The sequence below is a fragment of the Amphiura filiformis genome, chromosome 17 (genome assembly GCF_039555335.1).
Source record: "Amphiura filiformis chromosome 17, Afil_fr2py, whole genome shotgun sequence".
In the NCBI taxonomy this organism is placed as follows: Eukaryota; Metazoa; Echinodermata; class Ophiuroidea; order Amphilepidida; family Amphiuridae; genus Amphiura; species Amphiura filiformis.
The window spans coordinates 18,710,897-18,738,687 of NC_092644.1; the positions used below are offsets into that span (position 1 = coordinate 18,710,897).

General features: G+C 36.4%; 2 protein-coding genes across 2 annotated transcripts in view; one reads left to right on the forward strand and one right to left on the reverse strand.

Annotated features, from left to right (window-relative positions):
* Nucleotides 1-2,338: 2,338 nt before the first annotated feature.
* LOC140138291 (uncharacterized) lies at nt 2,339-4,131 on the reverse strand. The gene has a single exon (XM_072160202.1). It carries the CDS (start codon nt 3,928-3,930, stop codon nt 3,034-3,036), a length of 897 nt encoding a protein of 298 aa, XP_072016303.1. The 5' UTR covers nt 3,931-4,131; the 3' UTR covers nt 2,339-3,033.
* Nucleotides 4,132-10,880: 6,749 nt separating this feature from the next.
* LOC140137413 (dopamine beta-hydroxylase-like) overlaps nt 10,881-27,791 on the forward strand; it is a 32,874-nt gene continuing 15,963 nt past the window's right edge. The window contains exons 1-2 of the mRNA XM_072159062.1: nt 10,881-11,317; nt 22,048-22,197. Coding sequence (XP_072015163.1) covers nt 10,934-11,317; nt 22,048-22,197 — 534 coding nt within the window. The 5' untranslated portion in view covers nt 10,881-10,933. The remainder of the gene's footprint in view (nt 11,318-22,047; nt 22,198-27,791) is intronic.

Below are 27,791 nucleotides of genomic sequence, written 5' to 3' on the forward strand. Positions count from 1 at the left end.
CATTCTAGACCACATTCACAGCCCAATAAGTGGCACCCAGCACAAGAAATGTGTAAGTAAGTGCAATAGTGTAGAGCAAGAGCTTGAAGAAAGTGCGTGAAAAGCGGAAATCAGCCCCGTTCCACACTATACTATTCCACTTACTCTTTGGAAATTGTCATCTGTGTAAGGATCTTATACGCATTCTCACAGATTTCTTGTGCTGGGTGCCAATTATTGAGCTATGAATATACTTTGGGGTGCGTCAGTCCGAAAATGAGAAACACTGCAACAGTCCGACACGCCGCTAGTCCGAATCTGAAAACATTTTTTCAGTCCGACACGCCGCTAGTCCGAATCCGAAATACACTGCGCTAGTCCGAAACTGAAAACCACAGCGCTAGTCCGAATCTGAAAAACACCGTTAGTCCGAATCTGAAAAACAATGCGCTAGTCCGAATATCGGACTAGCGCAGTGTTTCCCAAATTCAAATTCGGACTAGCGCAGTGTTTTTTAAATTCGGACTAGCTCAATGGTTTTCAGTTTCGGACTAGCGCAGTGTTTTTTAGATTCGGACTAGCGCAATATCGGACTGAAGGAGTGTTTTCCAGATTCGGACTAGCGCAGTGGTTTTCAGTTTCGGACTAGCGGAGTGTCGGACTGGTGCAGTGCATTTCAAATTCGGACTAGCGGCGTGTCGGACTAGCGTGTCCCCTAATGGGGATGAAACTTTGGCTTTGCCGCTATGTGTAATGGTTTTTGGGTTCGAATTCCAGGTCCGTCTACATTTGTTTTAGATCCTTTTTTCGTATTCCATGTGGAATGGGCCTTTGTTCGGGTTTTTGGCATTTCTCCCCAAAGCAAAGTGCCTCTAATGATGTTATACTTGCATGTCAAAGGGCCTATATTTTAAATAGTAATTAGAGGAATATTTTTCCCCAAAATGTAAACTTGTTTGACCTCGGATCAACTTTATACACGTGCATGTAAAAGATGCGTGCTGAATTCCAGAACTTTACTTCCCTCAAACATGTCAAATTACAAAACAAATTTGAATATTATTAATTGCCAGTTAGTACCAACTTTAGCTTTATTTCATTTTGCAAAACAAGATATTATTTTTTTAATCCAAAAAGTAAGTGCTGTATTTTCAGACATGAGAATTTTCAGGTTTAAACCTGACTCCAGGTACTTTTATTTTCCAAATTTCCGCGCTTTCTTTTAATTTCAGCCCGTTTTGGGCCTTTTTAGCCCAATTTCACGCACTATTTCAGGGTTTTTGTCCAAACACTTCAGGTTTTTTCAAGGATTCTCATGTCTGTAATTTACTGGAATCGTAAGTATTGGGACGGCGAACATTGATTATAATTAAAGACAGAGATAAAAAGAATTTATCGCGTCTGACGTCATCTGTCAATCAAATTTGAGCAAGTGTCGTGATGATGACTTGCTGATCGCGGCGGTACAACCGGGCGCCTTATTGTTAATTTTGCACCTTCAAACATGCAAACCATCTCAAAAGTTAGGTCTTGATAGTAGGAAACTTTCTTTGCGAAGGCACCATGTCGACAATGCCTAGAAAAGCTGATTTTTGCCTTGTAAAAGTACGTAATTTTTCGACATTTGCTGCTATTCCATTTCTCCTATACAGCACCATGGATGATACATCTCGTGATACATCAATGAAATTTATACCAGTAATTATTTACTCGGCCGATATCGGGTATAAGATCGAATGGTCAGCAAATAAGTACATAGTGGAAACAAGTAGCTTCTGTTGCAATATGCGCAAGCAAGTATTATAATGTTCGGCTGGAATCGGCTCGATCCATCTAAGGCCGGATGTCCTTGTCAAGCTACGACCTATGAAAACGAAAAAATATCTTTTTTTTATTTTTTAAAGTGAACCATTTTAGGAAATGTTTGTAGATTAAATTTATGTGTAATCACGAAGTGTGTGATGGATGTATAGGAATTAATCAACCTCAGGACAACCTGTGAGATGTGCACTGACTTTGAACTCTCTGCTGACTGACTGAGGGTATGGGGTGTGTAGGGGAGGTGTGGGTGTTTGAGCCGTGCGACGGGGTTAGGGGTGTGTGCGTGTATTAATTCTATAATCTTATATCTTTTAATAGGAATGTTTTTTCCTCTGGAGTAGAAGTGTAAGCATAAAGTACCAAAATGCGTAATTTTGGTAGAATTTAGAATGCAGTTTCTAATTGATAAGTACAAATTAACATGGGGGAAAATATTATGTGCGTACAATTTTTCAGTTTGCGTTGATGTCATGTTATTTTTGCCAACCATGCAGTAGGCTTGTTTAATAGACATTTAAAAGAAATGATGGTCTAATAGATTGTGATGATAAACATAAAGTGGGAAACCTTGATACATGTTGAACCCCGGAGGTTCTTGGTACCATTCCATTGGTCCTTCTAAAAATTTAGAACATTCGTGAGCACTCGTTTGAAATGTATATTACAGTTTTTGAAAAAATCTCAAAATTTAATTTTACTTTACTGTCTCGAGGAAGGCATACTTCATGTCTTCTGATATGTACAGACTTTTTTCCATTTCCGTGACACCAAATGCTGATTTAACTTTTACTTCGCCTACAACAAATGGAAAATGATATTAAAATATCATTTTCTCACAAGCTACAATCCAGGAAAAAAATTGTTGGCACACTTGCACTAAACAATGGAAATGCGTGCCCTATCAAAATTGGAGAGACGAGTGAAACATGCATGCAATATTATGTGAAGTACAGACTCCCCCATACCTCACCCTTCCCCACTCCCCATCTTTCAATGTTGGAGGGTCTTACGGACCTGTTGACAACATGGCTTGGTCCAACATTGAATTGGGGGAGCTGGGAAGAGATATACCAAAAGACAGGCAAAGTGTGCCAACCTTTTTTTCCTGGATTGTAGATAAGACCCTAGGTTACATGTACAATCATGAAAAAAAAAATACAGAAGTTGAGATATGAAGGTGGGGGTACTACAACTTTTTGAATGACCCTAGTATCATAGACGCTATTGAAAAAGTCATTGAGGTATCAATCGTTGTTTATACATCTCGTCGTAGTATGGCATAATGGCATCAGCACAAGATAAAACATCAGCGGAAAGCTCAGATCTTGATGGTGTGGGCCTTGTCTTCTGCCATCCCGAACTAGCAAACGCCGAATCGTACCAGCCACCTAGTCTATTACCTTGTATGAAGAATGTTGGTATCATCCATTTACTGACTACTTCTTCGCCAGATTCCCATCGTAGAAGATCTTTGCTGTACGGGATGTTGACGGCTTCACAGTAATGTTTCATCATCTCTTCTGGATGGCTCAGTAAGTCATCTGCATCAATGATGATTGGATTGGCTTCATAATGTTGCTTCACATGTTGCAGAAGATCATACGATTCTTTGAAGGCATGCCCAGGTGGCATTGACGACACTGGAAGTTCGTCCATTCTGAAGTCTTCCAGTGGTACGTTGAGTCCATTGGAGAATAATTTCTTCCAACTTGGAAGGACTTTGTAAGGATGTCTGATTAAAAACGTATGCCGATAGCCATCTGGAATTGCATCGAATCTTGTCGCAATGGCATAGGTGATACCTTTACAAAATACCAATCGTTTGTTCGAATAATCTTTTTCCAACTCGCTTTTAGCCCAAGAGTACGAACTTTGATACGCGTCATAACCAGTTGTCACATCTAATTGAATAGATCGCGCCTGAGATTCGAACCCTAAACCTTTGTCTCCAGCGCAGCCGTCGCTACCAGGTGGCGGAAATCTTCTATCCGTACCAAACCACATGGCACAGAGGAAAGGTTCGTGCCATATTACGGAGTCTTTTACATTGCTCATACACATCTCAAAAGCTGTTGAGGTTGATCTTGGAACAGACCACAGGATTACTCGTGTTTGGTTTGAAGTCTCCATGTTTGGTTTACGATGGAGTGGAAGGTGTAGTTATGAAAGATGTTATATGATATGATCAGTGTCCAGATGTGTCAAACATAACACCACCTGACCTCTGACCTTATTAAATATTGAAATAGTATTGATAACAATACAATTACACAGACGCGACGATCGACACTGATCAATGATGTCGTGCTGGATGGAATCAATTCATGCACTCGCCTTTAATATTGCTATTTCAATGTTTAAATCATTTACTTTGTAGCAATTTTTCATGTCCATCACGTTGAGATGCTGGAATAGTCAATTCAACTTATCTTTAAGCTTCTTTAATAGTAATACTGTAGGCTATCTTAATATTTCTGCTGAAATGGTGTTGCATTCGGATATGGGTGTAAGAAACATGTTTCTTAAAGCTCTAAAACTTCCGTGCTGTATAGCTAGGATGCTATATAATCGGCTCAGTACAATAAAATTGTAATGTTATATCAGAGAAGCTTCTATACGATATTCCTTTTTTCTGGAATCAGCTTACATATAGCTTACAGCAGCATCAGCAGTGTGGTTAATGCATTATCCAGTGACGCTTCAGGTTGTGTGGTATCACTATGGACCATAATGGCCGCATCCCAATGGCATAGTTCAATAACCCCAATTAAACACTCATAGTGCAAAATTTGACCTCAAGTTGCAGAGTTTGAGTTTTTGTACCCAAATTTTCTAAGGTCATTCAATGAATGTACAAATGTATTCGGGTCAAAGAACTGTGCCCTGATAGATGAACATGTTGTGGATCCTAGTGTAGGCTATATACAATCCTGGTAGAACTTACGGCTGACCTCAGACCCACGGCTGACCTCAATCCAAACTCCAAAGTGACAGAGTATGAGTTTTTGTACCCAAATTTTCCAAGGTCATTCAATGAATGTACAGATGTATTGGGGTTTAAGAACTGTGCCCTGATAGATGAACATGAACATGTTGTGGATCCTAGCGTATACAATCCTGGTAGAACTTACGGCTGACCTCAACTCCAAAGTGACATACAACATGTAAGCTCATGTACAAAATGCGTGACGAACCGTAAGAGTGGTTGTAGATGTTGTTGTTACTCTTCTCTGGCTTTGTTGTTGTTGTTGTCACTCTCGTTGTTATTGCTATTATGTTATTGGTGCTCTTATAGTGATTACTTGAAGAAATACACGTAAAGTATCTTAAAGTCATGCATATTGTAACCTACATACAATCCCGTATAAATGTTTTAATTCTATATAATATACTGCAAACCCGGACTGCAAGCTAGAAAGTCCAGTAGTCCTAATTTGGTCACGTACTCAGAATATTATAGTTAAAGGCCCATTCAGTGATTAGGTCATCGTAAAAATCATCAAAATTCAAATTTTGGTACCTTTGTCCTTGTCATACCGTATGTATGTGCTAACATTGCCCGAGAGTGGTTCAGCCGAAAGCTGTGTATTTTGACAAAGTAAGGCATTTTACACGAATCTGTAATTTAGATACTGACAGTATCTAAATTAGCTACATTTGAATGGAGCTTCAACTTCGTCAGTAATGCTGCTTTCTTTGTTTTTTTGCCAAATTTGTCATTTCAAAAATACCAAATGACAATTTGAATGACTTATCCTTCACTTTTAAGCAATTTATAATAAATTTAATTTTTCACACTTGCGCTGGGATCACTGAATGGGTCTTTAAGCATTTCCAGTTGTGCGGTAATCATGGTAATTGGTACACTTTCTTTGGCATGGCAACTGCTGAGATTTATAACGTGTTAGTTTGCAAACAGACCAATGCACTCTTAGAGTGTTGGTACCCAAGTATAGTTGTTATGCTATGTTATGTTATGTTTTATCATGTGATGTTATGTTATGTTATGTTATCATGTTATGTTATGTTATGTTATGATGTTATGTTATGTTATGTTATGTTATGTTATGTTATTTTATGTGATGTGATGTTATGTGATGTGATGTGATGTGATGTGATGTGATGTTATGTTATGTTATGGGATGTGATGTTATGTTATATTATGTTATGTTACGTTACGTTATGTTATGTTATCAACTCTCAGATAACATGGTGCATGAACTTTTATACCATTTATTTTACCCGGTATAACGTTTCTAACAACCTTTTACGAATAAAGTCGAAAACGCTTTGTGTTTGCTGGGAAACTACGTAGGCATATGGCTGAATAATGTTTCATAGTCAAGGAATATCTATGCACTCTGGATCGCGTTTGGCTGGAGTTTTTAAAGTAACAATTATATAAAAGTACATTTTTTAAAAGGAATTGGTGAAAAGAATTCAGCTATAATGCTCGAAAGTTGGAAAAATAATTTGATAAAGGCGTAAAAATACAATTTTCACCCCAAATCAAAATTATAACGCTTTATTTCGAAATAATAAATATAGGCCCATATTATTAATCTACACACAAATGTCTATCACATTTTTTGCTGAACCATGAAATGGTATTATTCTATATTAGTGTATGTTACTTGCTTACTAACTTACTTACCAACTTACTTACTGAGTATTGAGTAACCTTTTGGTCTGAAATGGATATATCTCGAAATGCCACGAAGGTATCACCACCCGGGTGGTGTTAAATGAAAGAAAAAAAATTAAAGAATATAATGCAAAAACACAGGAGTTTCCATTGCTAATAGTAGTGTTAAAGTTGTGGTCCATTTTGATCTTCAAAATGATCAGAAGTCGCCCAATTGGACTACTAATTACGGGTTTGGCAACTTTATAGATATGGCTACAAACAAGGTCCCAGTTTATCAGCTGTTCATGGGATTTCCCTACATAGCAGGGGGCCAGACTGCCCCCCCCCCCCTACAAAAAATGAAAGAAAAAAAGTGCCCCTCGAACCAAAGGGCAAAGGAAAAGAAACAGGACAAGGAGCCCCCTTTCCATCAAAATTCACCCTTGGGCCTAAATAGCGTAAAATACAAAATTTTTGCACGCTGGGAAAATATCTGAAAGACCTTGTTTTTTTATTATTTTTCTTCAAATTTTTGAAATTTGTTCAAATTTTTTTAAATTTTGTATCAACTTTTATGTTTTGACCCAAAATTGTTCCCAGTCTCACTGAATGACCAATATTTTGGTAAGATTTTCCCATTCTCACCGGAAGACCCCATTTTTGGGTCTTTTCACTGAAAGCCCTCCCCCTTTTTTTTCTCGCACTCCCCACTGCGTACTGGCCTGGTAATAGAGTAAAATTTATTGCTTGCCATTGCTTTTAGTGAAAGACTGTATTTTGCGAATTCATATCACACTCAATGACGTCTTTAACCAAGGCAAAACTTGCAATTCGACAAAGACTTTGCATAGAAATTATGGTTGTGGGCGCTAGCCGTGCCCGGTAGGTTGAGCTAACCTTTCGCGGCCATCTGACTATCGAGTCCGCTAAATGCCTTATCATCTTACGATAGCCGAACAACGCTCTGGTTTGTAGTTTCTGTCTTTTTCGTGAGACTGAAAAATAAGTTGGGATATTGCCATTGATAGTCACTAGGATCCACAACATGCTCATCTATCAAGGCACAGTTCTTTAACCCCAATGCATTTGCACATCCATTGAACGACCTTTGAAAATTTGGGTACAAAAACTCATACTCTGCAACTTGAAGTCAAATTTTGCACTATGATTGTTTAATTGAGGTTATTGGACTATGCCATTGAGATGAGGCCATTGTGGTCCATAGTGTGATAGTGTGATTATTTGAGCTGTGCGTTGGAGGTGTTTTTGGAGTTGACTTTCGTTTGTCCTTCTAAAGAGGTTCGACTATTAAAATAGAAAGTGTTTTTTTACTTCACCCTTGTGACAGACACTTATTGCGCAATTCCGTTGCCGTCATCATCCGCGGCCAAATGTGTCCGCGCCATGATCGGAAGATGTTATGTTAAAAGTACTTTTTAGTTTGCAAAGTTTAAGTTATGTATACTATATAGTTACATGATTATATACAGTGTGGTCCAAAACACTCATTATATTCTCATTTTTATAAATTTCTAATAGTTTTAAAAGTCTATTTCAAAATATTTGTGCAACTTTTAGATTGACATAATGCTAAAATTGTGTTTTCGCTCAGATTGACATATGCTGAAATTGTGCTTTCCCTCATTCTTTTCACAGTTTTGATAAATTTACCCAAACTTCACCCGCTCGACTTAAATTTCACTGCTATTATAGTCAACTGTGACTACTACCATGACTATTATGCAATTCTTGAAGTACACAGAATCGCATTGTAATTTGGGGTCATGCTTGGTGTTTCAGGTCGTTGAGATATAGTATGAACTGAACTGGACTCAACTAAGAACGTAATCTCAATTATTGAGATAAAAATCGTTTTGTGCGGATCGCCAAGAAGTGGCAAGCGTACACAGACTACCGGTATACATTCTCTTCAAAAGCAGAACGTTGACAAAAATATCTTGGTTATTTAGAATTACAAAATATGTTATTTCTATGTGCACGCCCAGGGTAGGGATGTGTACGTGGGGGTTGGGTGAGGGGTGGTGTGGACGGGATGGGAATGGAGGTGTTTCAATGTTGCCTGAAGAAGGAGTTTCCCTCCTTACTGGAAGACCAGGAAGACAACAAAAATCAAAAGAAAGGATTGAATATTGTATGATGTCATTCCTTGGTATTATGTTGCCGATATTTTGCACATCGAACAAACTTAAGGGGGTACTACACCCCTGCCCAATTTTGTGCTTATTTTTGCATTTTTCTCAAAAATTATAGAGCGTTGATGACAAGTAAGATATGTATATTATAGGGGCAAGGACTACAACTACTGCACTGGAAATTTTATTTCAGCACAGACAACAGTTGTGGAGTTACAGTCAAAAATGAGGAAAACCAATATTTGATCAATAAATCAATAACTACTTGCCTTCAGTTGCTGAATTTTCAGTGCAGTAGTTGTAGTCCTTGCCCCTATAATGTACATATCTTACTTGTCACCAATGCTCTATAATTTTTTGAGAAAAATGCAAAAATAGGCACAAAATTGGCCAGGGGTGTAGTACCCCCTTAATTTGCTTTATTACTACCGTATTGCAAATGTGTCAAATCATTGACCAATTTATGTTTTTTACGATAATTTGGTCATGTTAGAGGTAAACACCAACAGCTCCAATTCCAGAAGTTAGAAAAAGGTTGCACAATGCAGTTTTATCATCGTTCGTATATTATGGTGGCTGTTCAAATGGCTCATATAAATTCGGATCAATTTGAAACAATTATGGATCGACATGGCACATATTGGTAAGGAGATGGCTCAAATCAATATTTCTTCTCATCTAAATTTTAAGTTTTTGGTACTTTAGTGATTACATGTGCACACTCTTTCTAATTTGCCACGAATCTTTTGACAATTCTAAACCGTTTTGAAAATATAAGACTATGTTGATATGCCATATTTCCACAGTACCGGTATAAAAATGGTTTCCGCTTTCATATAATGCCGCAAAGCTTTTTGGTGTAAATCAAAAAAAGTATTAGCATTACATATGGAAATGTTTCTATACAAAACCGATTCTTTTATATACCAGATACGCACAGTGTACACCTCGATACACCTGAGCACACATTTTTGTCCAAAAGCTTCCAAGCAGAGAACAGCAAGCAGTGAATTGTCTCCACCACAGTCTTTGATCACACTACACGGTTGAGTGCATCGCATCGTATGAGCTGAGGAGCTTCTAGCTGAAAAATGGGCCTCTGTAATTGGTTTTTATCGAAACCTCAAGTGTTCCCTTCATCCAATCAGATTTGTTTTATATCAAAAGAAAGCTAACACTTCCCCCTAAAAACACTTTTCGTCACTAGGTCAACAGATAATGCAATTCAATGTTAATTGTTATAGCAAGGCGAATGTAGTAAATCTGTTGAAAACTACCTATCCAAGCACATTTTTTGACCAAAATGTAGGTTTTAAATGTCAAAACCTGAAGTGTTCCTTACCATATTTGTCCAATTTTATGTCATTAAATGACAAAGCATACTTATATTGTCCATACGCTAGCGTCACTAGAATGAGCAACGGCCAATTCTCTTTAAATTGCGAATCTTGTGCAAAAAGTTATTGTTTTCGCCTGTTTTGTCATACGGTTGTAAATTCAATGAACTATGAAGTAAAAGAGCGCTTACAAATTGATATGTAGTTTGTGATGTCAATTACATAAGAATATTTAAAATACTTATGAATATGAACAGGATAGCTTGGCATGTGATTTTATAAGACAGGGTTGAGAATAACATGCACCATCCTTTTCAATATATAGCAGCTCACGCTCGGGTAGTTCTAACCTTGGGCGGAAAGGCTGCATATTTAGTGAGCAATACAGTGGCGCAGTAGTGCGGGCTCTGCCTCGCAATCGGGGGGTTGCGAGTTCGAGCCCCGGCGAAGCCATCGTACTGTGCACTTGGGCAATGCGCTTTACCTCACTTGGCTCTCTCTACCCAGGGGCGAAATGGGGAGATGCTAAGAATATTACCATGGGTATAGATATTATCCACTTTAATCTGCATCAAAAAAAAAAACTCATCTGAACCCCTGCAGTATTACTATGCACAGGGCATGCATGCCTGTTGATTTCATTCTATGCATCATATGAGCACATGAGATAGTATAGCGAGCAACGGATATGGGGAAGCGCGTCATCAGACGTAGATACCTTAGCAAGTCGCCTATGTCAATATTCCGAATGATGGGGTCATTAATTAAAATCCAATGACTGATTACTATTAAGATACCCATGCTGACTGACTGAATATTTGACTGACTTATAGCAGCACTCAGGTCACCGATCTTATTAAAACCACTACGCACGCAGTTTTTTTTTGTTGAAACTGAGCCATCTTATATCTTTCTGTTGATGAAATCATATCGATATATAACAATGTGTACTACGGAAAAATAGTCATTACATTCGAGACACGCGGAGAGGAGATATCGCATATCGGAGCCAAACGATGGCAACGAAACTTCTGAAATCAATGGCATTTCCAGTCATATTTTTAAGTATGTTTTTGAATTTCTGTACTCCAAGTATTTCGCTACATCATCACCACAGCTTGCCTAAATCACATCATCAAAACGTCCGCCAGAATCGTAACAGTTTGTATTCATTTAGAACTACATTTATTGAGACTGGGAAAACTACCCCAGTTGGTGAGTTAGATTGGCGGTCAGATGCGGCAGAGAATGTGATAGAATTTCGCCTGAGGACTGCGGTGATTCGGAGTTTAAGCACGAGTAGTAGGGAATGGATTGCTTTGGGAATGGCTAAAAATGAATCGTTAATTGATACCGATTTATTTGTAATTTGGCTACATGGGGATAGGATAGAAGCAAAGGTAAGAATAACGGTCAATTTTTAACCATTAAAAAACAAATAACAATAACATTTAGAGTATGGTCGAATATAAGAAAAACATGACAGTATTTGACTGTTTTTTAAATAAAAAGACATACAAAAACTGATTCTTCAGGATTCTATTGACCAAAAGAAAATTTAAGCTACTGTTTAAAGACTTTCACAGATCTGTCAAAGAAATAAGTTGCTTATTTTGTTGATAAATTGGGAAAATAACCTTAATCCACTTTTGTTTCAGAAATATTTGGGGAATTTATTTGGTCGCTGTTTACCCTATTTCTCGAAACTACTCAAACGACTCGAGTCTCAGCATGTGAGGGAAATTACACAATTCATTTTATTTTTTAAAAGATGATTCTTGAACCATGACTCTTTACAAGTCTGCTGATTATTAAAAAAAAAAAAAAAAAAAAAAAGGAAGAAAAAAAAAAAAAGTCTGCTGATTTGATACGGTACATTCTGTTGAAAAGTGTTCACATTCTTCTATGAGAACATCCATAGACGGGAAAGTCTACTCTGCTATCACTGTTGCGGGGGAAGAGGAGGAGGGGGGGGGGGGTCTATGCAGTGATGGGTGCTATTGTTAAGAGCTGTTCTGTGAGGGTGCAGGTGTGTTGTGCATGTTATTAATAAAAGCTTTTTGTTATGTCACTTATGTGAGGACATCCATATGGAGGAAAGTCTACCTTGCTGTAAGTCTTGCTTTTTATTGTGTCCAGACTGGAGGAGGGGATGTCGGGGTGGGTAAGAACAAGGCGGGAGTGGGGTGAGTGGAGGTTGACAGGTCGGTCGTCTGTGCAGTGATGCATGCTATTGATAAGAACTGTTTTGTGAGGATGTGGTTGGGTATGTGTCTGTTGGGGTGTTGCGCGTGCCTTAATAATTGATCAAAACTAATATGTGGGGACATCCCTAAACAGGAAAGTCTATACTTTACTATCACAGTTGCTTCTCTAAGTGCATGCACATAACGGTGAGGTGGAGGGGCGAGAGTGAACAGTGTGTATGTGCGCGTGCGGTGATGTGTGCTATAATAGATAAGAAATGTTCTGTGAGGGTGAATGGGTGGTGTGCGTTTTATTAATAAAAGCTGTTTTGTGAGGACATCCATGTACAGGAAAGTCTACTTTGCTATCATTCTTGCCTTTTTTTTTTGTGCCTAGGGGTGGGGTGTGTGTGGTGTGTCGGGGTGGGTATAGGGATGCGGTGGGAGTGGGGTGAGTGGTGGTTTGCATAGGTGGGACTGTGCAGTGATGTGACCTACGCTATTGATAAAAGCTGTTTTATGTGACATGGTGGATGTGGCTGCATATATATAGTATAGTATAGTATATTTTATTCACACACAAATCGTGGCCCTAAGGCCAAATTACAAGTGGTTTACAATATTAAAAACAATTAAACATTAAAAAATATAGTATCAATATTAACATGGAAAAATACAGCAACTGCTGTTGATAGAAAATAAAATATTGCACTTATTCAAAACATCATTCAAAAACATTATAAATACTGTGGGGTGTTTTGCGTGCTATAATAATTGATAAAAACTGTTCAGTGGGGACATCCTTAAACAGGAAAGTCTACTTTTCTGTCACAGTTGCCTCTTTGAGTGCACAGAACGGTGTGGGGTGAGGGTGAAGGGTTGTGTCTGTGCGGCGAGATGTGTTATTGATAAAAACTGTTCTGTGAGGGTGGGGGTGGGTGCAGGGGGTGTTGTGCGTGTTCTTAATAAAACGTTGTTTGTTATGTGAGGACATCCATATGCAGGAAAGTCTACCTTGCGCTAACTCTTGCTTTGTGAGGTGGTGGTGGTGGTGGTGGTGGTGGTGAGGGGGGTTAGGTGGGGCGAGGGTCTGTGTAGTGATACATGCTATTGATAAGAGCGGTTTTGTGAGGATGTGGTTTGGTGAGTAGGGTCAATGTGGGGGTGTTGTGCGTGCTATTGGTAATTTAAACTGTGAGGACATACATATACAAGAAGGTCTACTTTGCCACCACTTTTCTTTTGTGCGTATTCTCTACAGTGGCGTAGCGTGACTCATCTTATTGAGGGGGGGAGCACCGACCATGATGGGGGGGGCATCGGAACTGATGGGGGGGACAAGTCATTTTCGGTATTTTTCTGGGATTTTCTAAATTTCAAATCGATTGGGAGAGGGGTAAATATGAGGGGGCGGAGTCTCTATGTTGTGGGATGTGTATGTGGAGAGTGGGTAGGGGGTGGGGTGGTTGTATAATATTAAACATGGATTCTAAACAAAGACAGCGTGGGAGAGGATATCCTTAAACAACCGACAAAAAAACCCGAATCAACAAATATGACATTGCAGGTTTGACGTAGATATTATTTAACATAGCTCACAACATTTTGCACGTGTGTCCCGATGCTACCGATATTGAAGCGTTTGTTGTGTTCTAATGTAGGTACGACCTGGTGTCCATTTACTATCTTGGACATCTGGCGAATCCAAACTGTCTCGACTTTTTCAAATCTTAGACTGGACACTGGGATAAGGTTACGAGTAAATTGTGCACAGAACGTGATGACCCAACACTGGACGTGACTACGGACAGAACATCTGTATACAGAGCGACTGGTCAGTGCCAGAAGTGGGTAAGTGCAATAGCTGCCATGTGTAGCTGCCATGTGTAGATGAGTATAGTATACCGTGTATAAATTGCCAAATGTTAACATGGAAGCTATTGCACTTACCCACTTCTGGCACTGAGTAGTCGAGAGGTGTCAATGTTAAAATGGCATCAATGTCAGAACTAAAGCTAGCTGAGTTCAGTATTTAGCGACAAGCTGGCCAATGTATGGGGGTGGGGTGCACGGTTAGACTATCATTTTCATTGACATTGATCATGGATGACCATTGGGCATTTTTTCATTGAATTAATTGACCATTGGAGGATTTGTCATTGATATTGATTGACCATTGTGAGATTTCTCATTGACTTTAATTGACCAGAATGCGATTTCACATTGACACGGCACGGTCATACCAACAATGTTTTTCCTATATCAGAACGCTCTAACAAGCTGGAGTATTATAAAGGCATCTTCATAATTTATGTTCAATCAAACAGATTGATTTTTCCATTCTTTTACAGACTGCAGTTAGGGACAAATCGTCATCAGTCAAAATGATTTGAATTTTCAACTTTTTTTAAATCAATCAGAAGGAGTGAATCCCAAAGTGAAGTTATAGACGAATCCAACGAGCCAAGAGATGGTCAGAATTCAGTCGGCCATTACTGGGTCCCGTATGCCCCAAACTGGTGTTGTTACTGTCTAATTGGGTGGATTAAAGCCGCTTAAAATTCGATGTTAGATTATTTTGTGTTGTAAACTGTCATCATTCTTTTGTCTACGTGTAACACGGGTGATGGAATTCAGTTTAATATCCCCGCCAAGGCCACATCATTTTACATTTTAGGTGGGATAGACCAAAGGGGGGGGGGCATGCAGCTATGGCTGACATTGAGGTGTAGGAATGCGTGAAATTGGATTCGTCTATAGGGACGAATCTTTCCCGATAGCAGTTATCCCAGCAAACACAAAACGTTTTCAACATCATTCGCAAAAGGTTATAAAAGGTTGTCAGAAAACGTTTAAATGTCAGGTTATATAAAGGGTAAATTAAGAGTATAAAACGTTTTCATAACCTTAAAAAACATTTTTTGATAATCTACTACTCAGCAAACAAAAATGGTTTACAGAAAATGTTTAAAATGTCGGGTTATATAAAGGGTATAAAACGTGTTAATAACATTCTAAAAACATTCTTGAAAACTTGATACAAAACATTCTAAACAGAATGTTATTTTGGGGTTTTAAAAATATTTTGCGAAAAATGTTTGCCCAAAATATTTTCAATAACGTTTTAAAAACGTTTTCATGACCTTTTATAACCCGACATTTAAATGTTATTAAAAGGTTTTGGAAAAAACATTTTAAGAACATTTCTGTATTTGCTGGTTTCCAATATTTTAACATAATGTTATTTAAGTATTGACACAATATTTGGCAAAAATTTTTGCAAAAATAGTTTACAATAACATTTTTTGAAAACATTTAAAAATATTGTTGTAGTGTGTTTTTCATACAAAACGTTTTAAAACGTTATCATGACCTTTATATAACCCGACATTTTAATGTTATTAAAACGTTTTCACCTAACCCAAAAGCCCAAATATAACTTATTTAAAACGTTTTTAAAACGTTTTTGTGTTTGCTGGGATAGTGCAAAATCCGTTCCAATTAAAAATAAATTGAAAATATTCACTATAAAAGTTTGAAATCGTAGAGTCCATGCAACCACATGCAAAACATGCCATTTTGCGTATAAAGTGATAATATGTATATTTGAAGTGTATGTAGGTGGGATGAAAAGCCGACGATCAATTGAAAATTTTGACCTTTCGTATTGAAGATATGGATTTTCTCCCCCAAAACACCAAAAAATGTAGGTCTTTTGGGGAAAAATCCATATCTTCAATATGAAAGGTCAAAATTTTCAATTGATCGTCGGCTTTTCTTCCCAGCTACGTACACTTCAAGAATATATCATTAGATTTCTAAAATTTACTTCGAGGACTATTATATCAAAAATGTGAAAAATGTCAAATTTTAATAAATTTGTCATAAAATTTGTATTATATATCGTGAATTTCAAAAAATGAAAATTATTTGATATCAGAAAGACATTCTTCGTATTCAGAATGCAATTCGATATGTCTGATGTGCTCTCATGTCCCACAAAAAATACCGTCGAAACGCTCAAAACGCTCATTCCAGATCCCTTAACAACCCGAATTTTTTAAAACATTTATTGCTTTGTGTTGTCTATCAAACAGAAACACCTGAATTCGTTCTGGTACACCAAAATCGGAATCAATGAAATTTGAGAAATAAGATTTTTTTCTTGGATATCTACTGAAAAATGTCATAAAAAGAGGATGATGTAGGATCACGAAATACTCCTTTAAGTTTATTTCCATTTTCGTCATTCCAACATTAATTAAATCACTGCCATTGCGTTTTCATGTTATTTTTGTGGGTAAATGAATAAAAGATAAAACCGCCGTGTTTCCGTATGTAATGAACTCACCACATGATTTCAGCGGATGCCGCATTTTCCCATTCATGAGTATTTTGCGGGGGTTCAGACGTACGAGTTATAAATAGACATCAATCACATAACCATCGTAAACTATATATAAACTAATTATGGACATCGACTGATTAATTTAGAGAAGCTAATTGTTTGTTACAGTGATGCTTTAGTTAAAATGTCAAGAGGAATAATTAGAGATGGATCAAGGTTAAAGGTCAGCATGTGTCCAGATTTTTTAGATGACGTTACCCGGTTTTTGGAATCAGGGGTGCAAATTGTGATTTCTTCCTGAGTAGCAAGGTTTTTAGGCTCAAGATTTCCTCAATCGTATCATGCATAAAATAGCTTTATTCTGCACTTCAAAAGATGAGAATGTTAACATAGCGTGTATTTTTAGAGTGACTCTATAATTTATGTTAAGTCTTCGAGCTTCAAAAAAGTCTTTATGAGGTCAATGTGCGCGCGTAGCGCGCAAAAAATTGGTATTTTACACTAGTTTAGGATCAATTTTGGAAGGACAGATGCTCCTTTCCCCTTTTATTTTCCTTTATCCCCTCCATTTCCTCTTTCATTTTTTGTCAGAGGGAGCACAACTTGTTCAGTGCTTTATGGTTCTTCTTTTTAAACTTTCCTCATTGTTTTCCAGTTCGTCCTCTTCTCACTCGCGTTAGTATTGATACACTGTAGTCCTTCATGACTTTTGTTCCCATAAAATCCTCATTGCTGCCTCTATAAATTTCCTCAGATATGATTGCAGCTTTTCTGTAAATTTCCTCAGATATATGCCCTAGCCTGTTTCCACCTGCCTTCACCCAACTTTTTTTTTCGTGTTAAATTACATTGAATATCTCCTATGGTGATGAATTGTAAATTTCCTCATATCCCATTTCCATATTCTAACACCAACACTTCCACTCTTTTTTTCTTATTTCTTGAACAATAATGTGGATTCCTCCAAAGTTTGCACAACCAGTGTCTTTAAAGATTTCCTCTCTTCCATTCAGTAGCTTCACTGCCTCACAGCCCTCCCTATTATCTTAAGTTGTACCTCACTCCTCTTCTTTTTCTTTCCTCTTTGCCCTCTTCCTCACCTCTTGTCTTTTCTTATCTATCTTTTTCCTCTCTTTTTTTCTTCCCAAGGCATTATTTCCTCAATTTTGACCATCATTTCCTAGGAGCGGTGCTCCCTGCTCCCACACAATTTGCATCCCTGTTTGGAATATACATTTTTCATTTTTCCTTTTTCATAAAGGAAACTTTTTGTCGGAAAAATACAAAAAGGTCGTATGTGACATTCTTAAACACTTGAGAACGTTCCAGCAATCCTATTGGTTCTTACCCGTGTGATATGACACGATATCACACGGGTCAGCGGGTGTGCATCAAGGCGATACGCGTACTCGCTATTTGAACCAACCGGAGGCGAATAGCAACAATGGGACTGATCGATTTTAAGTCCTAGGTAGTTCCTTGTAAAATGTAGGATTTAATTTGATTAAAATGTGTAATACTTTTAGATAGGCCTATTTCTATTTGAATTGAAGTGTTTTACTTAAAATAATGATGTCGCCCGTGTTATATGAGACGATAGATGTACTCCAACGGCTAAAAACAATACCTTTATTCTCTAAATTGACAATGAGCATGAAGAAAACGATGAAAACAACGAGGCCTACGGATTTAATTCATTCAATGTGTATTTGTAGAGCGAGCGTGTAGGGGGTGATGGGGTGTGTGGGTGTGGGGGTGTGTGTGTGTGGGGGGGTGTAGGGCTGGTGTAATATATATGGGCCACCCCCATTCATTCTGTTGAAATACCTGTTCTGTTTATGTGGGGACATCCATAAACAGGAAAGTCTACTTTGCTATCACTGTTGCATATTATTACGTACATAACCGTATGTATATTAATTTTCTATAATGTCTCGTTTGGGTGGGTGTGTGCTCGTGTTGCGAGTTGGGGGTGTGGGGTATGTGTTGTGGAGTGTATTTTGATAGGTGCTGCAGTGGTAATGCATGCATTCTATTGATATTATTAAGGAAATAATTATGTGAGGACATCCATATCAGGAAAGTCTACTTTACTACCAGCGTTGCTTCTCAAATTTGATTGCAAAGGTGGCTTCTAGAAAAGGGGTAAATTTATTTTGTTGCAAAAGGCCTTACATCCACAAAAGAAATGAAAGAAATAATAAAATAAATAAGGTTTGAAAATTGTTCCAAACTTATTCTTTTAGTTTCTATTCATCAACACTTTATCCAAACACAAAATGAACCAAATCGAGCAAGTAATTTTGCAACTATAAACTCTTCATATTTTGGCTATGTAGGCTCATACGTTCCGGTAGTTAAAATAACCAAGACAATTTTAAAACTTTCAACGGAAACTGAAGGCAAATAAATAAATATTTACCTGCTAATATTTTCGGTAACTAACTGTTACCATCCTCAGGCAGTAATGACTGGCTGACTGTCTTCTTAACACTTGGATGATTTTGGTGTTTCTAGAAGACAGTCGTAAATTCATATTTTGTTGAATTAACAAACATGGATACAAATGTGTGTTTTTTATTATTAAGGAGGCGATATATTGCTAACGGAAAAATAAGTTGATGAGATAATTATTAAATGGATCAATACCACCTTTAAACCATGCAAATACTGACTAGGGAGATACTCACTAACTACTAGTATCTTCTCTGGCTCGCTGCCCTAACAATAATAACATTATTAATGTCAGCAATTATTTCGGCTAACGTAAACATATTACACCATTTAATTGGTAATATTATTTCTTAATATTGTTTATTGATTTCGAGTACTGTAATGCGATTGTTAAAGCACACAATGACGTGTTGAAATAACATAATTGATTATGAGGAGCTTTTACGTGCGATGTTAATTAGACATTACATTGTTCATTAACTAATAAAATGTGGATGGCGTCAATATCATCATGCTTAATATACTATATCTGTTATAGACCAGGACTGGACCGGCCCTGGAGATCGGAGGTCTACCTTCACGATCACTCGCAAACTAGAGAGAGCTGACTTTGTGCTGATAATTAGCCATTTTTTACTTGTGGTGTCCTCGAACTACAACAGCACGCCAAATCCTTGTCCTGCATGGTCATTCCCAGATACATAACATCCAGTCCAGTGTCCTGTTTCAATACATCCACGTACAGGGTGTCCCAGAAAAAATTACCGGGCGAATGAATATGGACGTAAGTCGAGAAATAGACATCAAAATCCAAAAATCTAAATATCAGCGTGTAGCCCATCTTATTCTGCATCATTTTAAAGGCTAATTTTGCTGGAATTGGTTGACTGATCGCGAAGACAGGATAGGAGCGATTACATAACGCAAGCGTCAATTCGCTTCATTCCAAGTTTGAAAGAAATCATTCAGCACAATGCGCACTAGAGGTTACCTGTCAATGGGCTTCATATTTTGTTCTGTGAAATGTGCAAAACATTTAATTAGGTTTTGTTCAAATTTAAAAACTTGCACGATATTGAAAATGAAAGTTTGCATGTAAGATGATGCTCAGTACTTGCACTTATATTTTTTCTTTAATGTTGATATAAATGTTGCATAAATAATTATTGCATAAAGAATTCCAGCTGACTTAAAAAAATTCTCACACACATTAATGTTTTTGGAATAGTTCCAAGAAATTGTAATGCAAAGCTTTTAAAAATCTTTTAAAACTTCAACATTAATGTTGCATGGTATCAAAAAACCACACGTAAAGCTGTGAGCACTTGATCATTGTCATTATGGGCTCATAAATGTTCTTGAAAGTTGAAATATAACATATTTGCACAAAATAAAGAATTAAAGTTGGAACAAACTGTTATTCATCTTCAGTGAAAGCATGAATGACATAACACCGTCGGATTACAAAATAGATAATGTGGACTAACTTGAATGTGATACACAAACTTTAGGAAGCGGTGAGCGAGTATGAAAAAAAGCGCCTGTTGATCAAACTTGGAATGAACTGTATTAATACACGCTTTATGTAATCGTTCATTTCTTCGCAACCAGTCAACCGAATCAAATAAAATTTTCGTATGTGATGCACAACAAAATAAGCTATATATACGCTACATTTTAAATATTTTGATTTTGATGTCTATTACTCGACTTACGTTCAATGTTATTCGCTCGGTAATTTTTTATGGGACACCCTGTATGTTAGAGGGCCAGGTTTTCTGTTTCCATGCTTTCGTGTCCAATGGATCAACTTGACTACAGGCTCTTTTTATACATATATATATTTTTTTTATAGTTAGAGACCATTTTAAGACGATATAATACCCTGATTTTCATCAGTACCCATCTTCTTTTTTTTGTTGCAAATTTATAAAGTATATAAATATGTTCATCATCTCATGTCCTGAACTTATAAAATATCTCTACATACAAAGTGGTTTTAAACCATTTTAGAAAATCATTTTAGCCCTATATATTTTGTTGTTTACTGTATCCTGGTAACTGAGATGTGTGTTTCATAACAAACCATAATTTATTCCATTGAACATGTCCAAGTAGAATACATGAATAGAATACATTAAATCCTTTGTTATACTATCTATAGAAATGTACTCACTGATTATAACACTGAATAAATTAAATAGGCCTAATCTCTTCCACATAGACAATTTAGTACTACACCATGTATGTATCTTCTATAATGTGTTGTTAGGAAAAGAGATTAAAAAAGGCTATAAGGTCATCAAAGGTCAGGTTATAGGTCAATTGGTTCAGGTCAAATTCAGGCATCAATTTTGAATACATGTGATAGTCTGTGATATCATATAATACATGTCATAATGAGGCATCAATTTTGATATTTTGTCTGTTACTGGAATAGAATGGAAATGTGTGAGGTGGATATACTAAAATACCTTGGGATGTAAATGGTGAGTACAATTTAGATTGCCTAGTTGAGATGGATTGGGCAAATAAATATAAAATAGTTACCAAAATCACAAAAATGAAGCTTACGGAAAACTACCTAATATGGTGGTATAGGTGACAAAAAATACAATCTTTTTCAACATTGCTGTAGTGTGGTTGTGGTAACCTGTTACCTATGGCTTAATTAAGTTTCAGTGACATAGTGTCGCAAGTTCAAAATACAAAATATAGCTCAACATTGAAAATAGAAGCATTTTAACCAGTTCGTTTTTTGATAGTTGTGGAGCACCAAGTTCATGAAGTCATAAAAGAAATCAGGAACCACTTATTCCCATTTTACATATTAACATTATTTCCCTAATGTGTTAGCAACACATATCCAAAATTTTAACGAAATCCGTTGATAGTAAGCTTTCCAAAATGAAGTGAATTTAAAACATCAGTGATGTACCACTTTTTGGCTTATACCATTAGAAGCATGTACGCGTCATTGATACTGATGCCACCAATTGAACGAGAAGATTTGCCCCTTCATTTTGCATACCACTTTGTCCAATTTCTATTTCTTATTTCTTCACAAAATGAAAAAAAAAAAAAAAAAAAATGCAATGGGTGTAGTACCCCTTAATTTGTTGATTTTGTTTTTTTAATACAGGATTTTTGGACGGATAGCTCAGGTCGTCTGCACAAAGACAAATCACAAGACTATAGGTTATTAGACTATGATGTTACATCTGATGATCGACTCGAGTTGGTGTTTTCACGCCCAATTGACACATGTGACGCAAAAGACTATCAAATTCAGGTAAGGTTTTCAAATTTTGTTCTCAAATTCAGGGGTTGTGCAATCAGTATTTTTCTCTGTGGCTGTGGAAACGTGATAGGGGAAATATCCGAACGACGTGACAAAAATTGATTCCTTCTCTCGATTATACCCAGAACTATCCTTACCCCTTAGCACATGCAGAATTTAGAGAAGAAAGAAAGAAAGAAAGAAAGAAAGACGGAAGGAAAAAAAGGAAGAAAGAAAGAAAGACGGAAGGAAGAAAGGAAGAAAGAAAGAAAGAAAGAAAGAAAGAAAGAAAGAAAGAAAGAAAGAAAGAAAGAAAGAAAGAAAGAAAGAAAGAAAGAAAGAAAGAAAGAAAGAAAGAAAGAAAGAAAGAAAGAAAGAAAAGAAAGAAACAAAGAAAGACGGAAGGAAGGAAGGAAGAAAGCAAGAAAGGAAGAAGAGAAGGAAGAAAGAAAGGAAGAACGAAAGGAAGGAAGAAAAGAAAGAAAAGTTTTTTCGACCTGCTCTTCTCTTCCCTCTTTCTTTTCTACGTTTCCTATTTTGCCTTTCTCTTTTCTGGCACTTGTTCTCGTTGTTCCCTTCTCTTTCTTCCTTTTCTTTTGTTTCCGTTGTTCCTCTTCCATTTTGTCATCTTCTCCTCAGTTTTCGTCATATTTCCCCCCCGGGTGCATGGGCAAGTTGCCCGTCCGAGAAAGCCGTTGCTAGGCCACTTCAATCCCGAATAAAACTAGTTGTAACACACAAAGTGTAAAGGACTATTTTTAAACCGAATATTAGTGCTATTAAAATTGCGCTTTCTTTGGTGTGAAGTCTCAGCGCTTTCCTATGACCATTTACAAACCTCCCCCTTCCCCACCAATCAATGCTGGGTGTGTCGATCCGTCTGCATGGGCACGACCAAATCAACGGGTTGCAATATTTAACGGGAGATGGGGGACCCCGTTGAAGTATCTAAGTCAAAGTGTTCCAACAATTTTGTCCGCGATTGTGGCTACAAGGGAAATTATTTCTCTTTCAAGTTTCCACAATTATTTTTATGAATTATTTGAACACTGATTTGCCGTTATGATCGACCGTGATGGACTTTACCATGATGTGTATAACCCGTACTCGTTTTATGACTACAAGACAATGTTTAAAGGGCAATATTTAATTATGAGTAATATATCTTCTTCAAGAACAGAGCGAAATCTGTATGTGCCCTTTCGTGTTATGGCGGCATATCGAGACTTGCATGTAATAACCGTCATATTGATATAGATATATTTTCATTGATTTTGTTGCCAGAATACCTTAGGGCGTGCACGGGTATGATGAAGTGTTAAAGACCCATAGGGTATGAACTCAAAGCTCGGTATTATTTATCTTGAACTAGAAAATAAGCTATAATAGATAACGCTAAAACTGCAATAATAGCTTTGACGTGTGTGAAAAGTATAAAGCTGGTTTGTGTATACAATTGAATACATGAATACAAAACCCACCCAAGTCCATGGGAAGTGATTTTGAGAGAAAAACCTGTGTATCATTTTAATTCCGTCAGTTAGATTTACCTGGTCAATATGGTAAGTTTTACGTGCAAATGAGTGGATTAACCTGTATTAGGTATGACGATTAGCATTTCAGGGACTTCGTGGGGTTCATTTTAAATTTTGGACTTGCTCAATAGACACAGAGAATGAATTTGAGTTGTTCTTTCATACATATGACATGCCTATGTATAGCAACAATTTCCCATGCTTAACTCAATTTGGCCAAAGTATGGACTTGGGTGGGTTTTGTATTCATGTATTCAGTTTAAAACAACCCTACTTATGTAAGATTTAATCTAAAAACTTAAGCAATTTAAAAAAAACTCTTTTGCGAGTTTCTTCAAGCTAAAGTTTCTTTTATAGAAACGGATTTATGTATTTAACGGTAAATTAGAAAGTTAAGCAAATGTAACCGTTTTTGTTTCTTAGATACGTTATTAAGAAGAACACTTTGATGAAACCAGTCCTATAGCTTGGAGCACTATTCTGAATTTCATGGCCTTCTGTGAGGGTTTTCGGGAACTGTATCTATAAATTAAAAATGTTTTTGAACGTTTTGTGAGTTTCTTCAAGCTAAAGTTGTTTTATACAAACTGATAAATGTATTTTACGGGAAATTAAAAAGTTAAGGGGGTACTACACCCATTGATTTTTTTTTTGCATTTTTTGCATTTTGTGAAGAAATTACAAAAACAATTGGACAAAGTGGTATGCAAAATGAAGGGCAAATCTTCTCGTTTTATTGGTGGCATCGGTATCAACGTAGCTTACATGCTTTTAAAAGTAGAAGCCAAAAGGTGGTACATCACTGATGATTTAAATTCACTTCATTTTGGAAAGCTTAATATCAACGGATTTCGTTAAAATTTTGGATATGTGTTGCTAACACGTTAGGGAAATAAAGTTGATATGTAAAATGGGAATAAGTGGTTCCTGATTTCTTTTATGACTTCATGAACTTAGTGCTCCACAACTATCAAAAAAGGAACTGGTTAAAATGCTTCTATTTTCAATGTTGACCTATATTTTGTATTTTTAACTTGCGACATTATTTCACTGAAACTTAATTAAGCCATAGGTAACAGGTTACCACAACCATACTACAGCAATGTTGAAAAAATTGTATTTCTTGTCACCTATACCACCATATTGGGTAGTTTTCCGTAAGCTTAGCTTTTGTGATTTTGGTAACTATTTTATATTTATTTGTGAAATCCATGTCAACTAGGCATTCTAAATTGTACTCACCATTTACATCCCAAGGTATATTAGTATATCCACCTTGCACTTCTCGATATATATCCAGTTAAAGACAGAATATCAAAATTATTCCTCATTATGATACATTTTGTATCACAGACTCTCACATGTATATTCAAAATTTATTCTTAAATTTGACCTGAACCAATTGACCTATAACCTGACATACGGTGAACTGCTAACCTTTTCTTCTCCTAACAACACATCAATAACAACATCAATATCAAATTGACTAATGACTATGCATCTATTGTGTAAGTGTTTATTTAATTTATTCAGTGTTATATATTTTGCAAGCACCACTAGATTTTCTATAGAGAGTATAACAAAGGATTTAATGTATTCCATTCATGTACCCTACTTGAACATGTTGAAAAGAATAAATTATGGTTTGTTATGAAACACGCATCTGAGTTACCAGGATACGGTAAACAAAAAATATATAGGGCTAAAATGACCACTATACAATGGTTTAAAAGCACCTTTTTATTTATTTTTTTAATTTTTTTTATTTCACATGATCCGTGCATATATCGCCTCGCTATAAATGAAAAAATATTTTTTTAGACCAATCAAACCAATATATGGGTGTAGTACGCCCTTAAAGGCGGGTAACCTGATTGACAGCCTCATTCCCCCACTTTACCTCATCAAAATGCAGAATTTGTAATTGAAATTAGGCGTTCCAAATCGGTATATTTCCGGAGAAATCATCAAAAAACTGTCGAATTAGTCTTGCCTGTGGTATACCACGTTTGAGACTAATTCAACAGTTTTTTGATGATATCTTATATAGGAAATACCCCAATTTGGAACTCCTAATTTCAACATGTTAATGAGAAAAATAGGATCTCTCATTTGATATTAATTTATTACACGCTGTATAAACGTCAGTAATTCGATACGGAATTAGTTACATTTTACAAGGAACATTTACGTGTTCTATTTGCATGAATGTTTGAAAGAGACGACATTTTAATATGTTATATGTAAGTTTAAAAGAATTTGATTTTCCAAATATATCAGGTCACCTTCCTTTTTTAAAGCAAGTGTAACCGTTTTGTTTCTTAGATACATGGTTGCACTTTCATTTACAACCCTAACCGTTTTAGTTTTAGATACGTGTTAGGTTTTAGGGTTACACTGTTAAAAAAGAATGGAGTTTTACAGAACCCGTAAAGGAAAATTACGGGGAAAATAACACAGGAAATTATCAACACTTATCAACATCAGCAGCCGGCTGAATAACCCATCTTTAAATTTAGTTTAACAAGTAAAAGAGGAAAATGGCTGCGAATTTACAGAATTTGTGAATTTCCTGTGTTATTTTCCTCGTTATTTTCTTTTACGGGCCGTGTAAAATTACATTCATTTTTTACAGTGTATGGTTTAGGATTAGGGTTAGAAATAGAGTTATGGGGAGTGGAGGGTATTCAATAGTCATTATGTGCTTGTAAATTCTCTCGCTTCGTTTATAATAGTTTTAAAGGGGTATTTCGTGATCCACAAGCATCATCCCACACTTTTCTCAAAAGAAGTTGAGATTTTTATACCACTGGAAACCTCTGACTACATATGTACAATAAATTTCTTGCAGATTAATTCGTTTAACAAAAATATCGTGAAATTTGAATTACCTTCTGGTACACTGGAACGAAATTACAACACAATTTCTAACACATAATCATGCATAACTCGCAAACGCAAAATCGGAATCAACTTAAATTTGGGAATATGCTTTTTTCGTGGATATCTACTGAAAAATGTCATAAAACGAAGATGCTAGGATCACGAAATACTCCTTTAAGAAGACTATAATGAAACGAGTCCCACCCTGGAGTACTATTCTAAATTTCATTGCCTTCCAGGACTAGGAGGATTCGGGAACTGTATCTAAATTGAAAATGTTGTTAACATGATGTAAATTTGCTATTAGATATTGATAATCGTTATGTGCCTCCTTTTGATGCTCTGCGTGCTAGCCATAGGCTTCAACATAAAAAGTACAAGTTTTGATATACTAGTATTTTCTCAAAACATCAAGAGTTATCTTAAGAAACACTGAACCAATACTAGGCTTGTTTGTACTCATTTTAATGCATTTTTCATATGGCAATGAAAATTTAAAATTCTGAATTTTTTGAATTTTTTAAAAAACTTTGAAACTTGTCGCCCGCGTGGAGAGGCGGTTTTAAAATTGATTATCCCCAATAGCTATTATCATATTGGAAAATGTATTGGAATAATGTTCGTGGTTGGTTGTTAAATACAGCGCACGTGCTCCAATTTTCCGGTTTTATATTCTGGAAAAAGTTTCTATTTTATGGAATACTGAAAACACACATGAAACGAATTCAATTGTAGCATTATCGAAGTATCAAAGTTGACCTTTTTTTAACTTTGTATTCTGGAAAAAGTTAAAATTTTATGGATTACTGGAGACAAACATATGTTCCATTATTCGGTGTATCAAATTTGAACTTTCTTTATGGCACCTATACGTAAAAGTGATGAAATGTTTAAGTCATGCATGATATTTCGTGAGAATATAATTCTAATGAGTTGCGTGCTAAAATATGTTACGAACTTACCACTGAAGAAAGAAAAATTATAATTTGAATTGATGAATTTCCATGTTGATTTCAAAGTTATGTACTATCAATATTTGTTTATAAATACTTCATGGTCACGTACTAAGTATAAGTTTAATTAAAGAGAATAAATTTTCCATCTTAATCAATGACTTCAGGAACTTTCATGCATACAAAAGCGTAAATATATGCTAAGTATTTATAACCTTCGTTTTACATTTTCTTA